Genomic DNA, 1,806 nt, shown 5'->3' on the forward strand with positions numbered 1-1,806 from the left:
TGTGAATTCAATCCAAACTGAATAAGAGACCATACAAGGAATAGATAGAGAATACGTATATACATAGTATAAACCCAATAATTTAGGTGAGTCACTTTTTATAAGCTCCAAGTCTTGTCTTCATGTTCAGACATGAGATGGTTCTGTCCTCCACATCTCCACCAGGTGTGAGTACTCTTCACAGGGGGCCTAATAAATACATCATAACAGTCGAGTTAATATTAACTGCAAATATTTTACTACATACTGGACCATACTGTACATTTCATCTAAACAGTTGTATTTATGTTTAATTTGATGGTAGAATATGCCTCCTAAGATGGTCTTAGACTATAGCTCCAGGCATGGTCCCTTTAGTGACCACTAATACGCCTTTTTACTGACGTTAACTAAGCGGGTTTAAGTTAGACAGCTGGCGTTAATCAATTATTATATATACCCAAAATGGTGCATTAAAAATTGTAACTTGTCCTGCAAAAAAAAAAAGCCCTCATACAGGTACATTGATGAAAAAACTAAAAAGTTATAGCTCTTGGGATGTGATTTAAAAAAAAAATGGTGTGGTCACTAAGGAAATAAACCATTCACTTAGAAAGTCTAAAACAATTACATATACTCATATTCAGCTATGTTACCAAAGGTCTAGAATGCTTATAGACAAATATCAAGGTATATACTATTTTTAAAGAGATGCTTACCATTTGTTGGTGGCTTGTGACATAGTAGTCATTAGCTGGCTGAGACAGTGTTGTACCAGGTTCTTGATAATGGTTCTGTAGTGGGCTTACTGGTAATGCATGGTATTGAGGCATTTCATATGGCATCTGGCAACTTGTTTGCATATTCAGCCACCTAGAGTCAATAGCTGGGGTTCTTGTTAAAGGTATATGTTCTGTAGGTGGCCCAATTGGCGGATTCTGTTTTACAGACTCTGAACACAATGAATGACTCATATCCATGCAGCAGCTAACATCTTGGGCACATCTTGTCTGTATGGCAGCTTGTCTTCTTTGCTCCAGTACTTCTTCACTGAGCCCCAGCTGTTCAGAAAGCAGTGATATATAGCTTATGGTCAACTGAAGTGTTTCTATTTTAGTTAGAGTCTTGTCAATTGGAGCTACTGAAGGAGGGAGATATCTTCTAAGGTTCTGTAGAGCTTTGGAGATGTTCCTCATCCTCATCTTCTCCCTCTCACTTGCACTTTGTCGTTGACTGTATGGTAGTTTTCCTTTCATTTTCTTGGTTTTCTTTTCTGAAGGAATGTTAGGTTGAATTTTCACATCCATTTGCTGAGAACAAGGCATAGAAATGTTACCATATGCTTCCTGTGATGTTGCATAACCAATATATGGAGGAGATAGGCCAATGGAGTCTATGGAAGATGCAGGAGAAAGACTGCTGTATCCTTCAGAGCTTGGATAATTGTATTGGTGTAAAGTGGCACAGGTCTGGTACATGTTGTCCTGCTGGTAGAGAGGCATAGAAGAGTTTTCCATGTCTCCCTTTCCTCTTAGAGTTCTTGTGGAATTGTGAGCAGAAGTGAACTGTCAAGCCTTTATCCAGCTTGTAGAGGTGTGAATTGTCACCTTCACCACCATCATCAACACATCAAAGCCTCATGGGGCCCAGGCAGACTAGGCAGGGGGTCCCTGGGAAGAAGACTCAGCAGAGGACCAAAGTGAGCGATTTCACTCCTACAGGAATGAAATGTAATTCAACCTGTCTGAATATTTTGAAATATGTCTATATAGTTGAAAGAATTCTCTGAGAAAGGTTAGAAAAGTCTCTCCCATGTGAAATCCCGCA

At 39.3% G+C, this 1,806-nt stretch overlaps 1 protein-coding gene across 1 annotated transcript; it reads right to left on the reverse strand.

Moving 5' to 3' along the window:
* Positions 1-588: 588 nt before the first annotated feature.
* Positions 589-1,496, reverse strand: LOC120986721 (mesoderm posterior protein 1-like). The gene is made up of 2 exons (XM_040415428.1): positions 699-1,496; positions 589-597 (listed from the first exon to the last, which is right to left on the reverse strand). Exons 1-2 carry the CDS (start codon positions 1,494-1,496, stop codon positions 589-591), a joined length of 807 nt encoding a protein of 268 aa, XP_040271362.1.
* Positions 1,497-1,806: the final 310 nt, after the last annotated feature.

Source organism: Bufo bufo, chromosome 1 (assembly GCF_905171765.1).
Source record: "Bufo bufo chromosome 1, aBufBuf1.1, whole genome shotgun sequence".
Taxonomy (NCBI): domain Eukaryota; kingdom Metazoa; phylum Chordata; class Amphibia; order Anura; family Bufonidae; genus Bufo; species Bufo bufo.

Coding starts and splice junctions, on each gene's coding strand:
- LOC120986721 (XM_040415428.1), bottom strand. CDS start 1,496: ATGGAAAACTCTTCTATGCCTCTCTACCAGCAGGACAACATGTACCAG.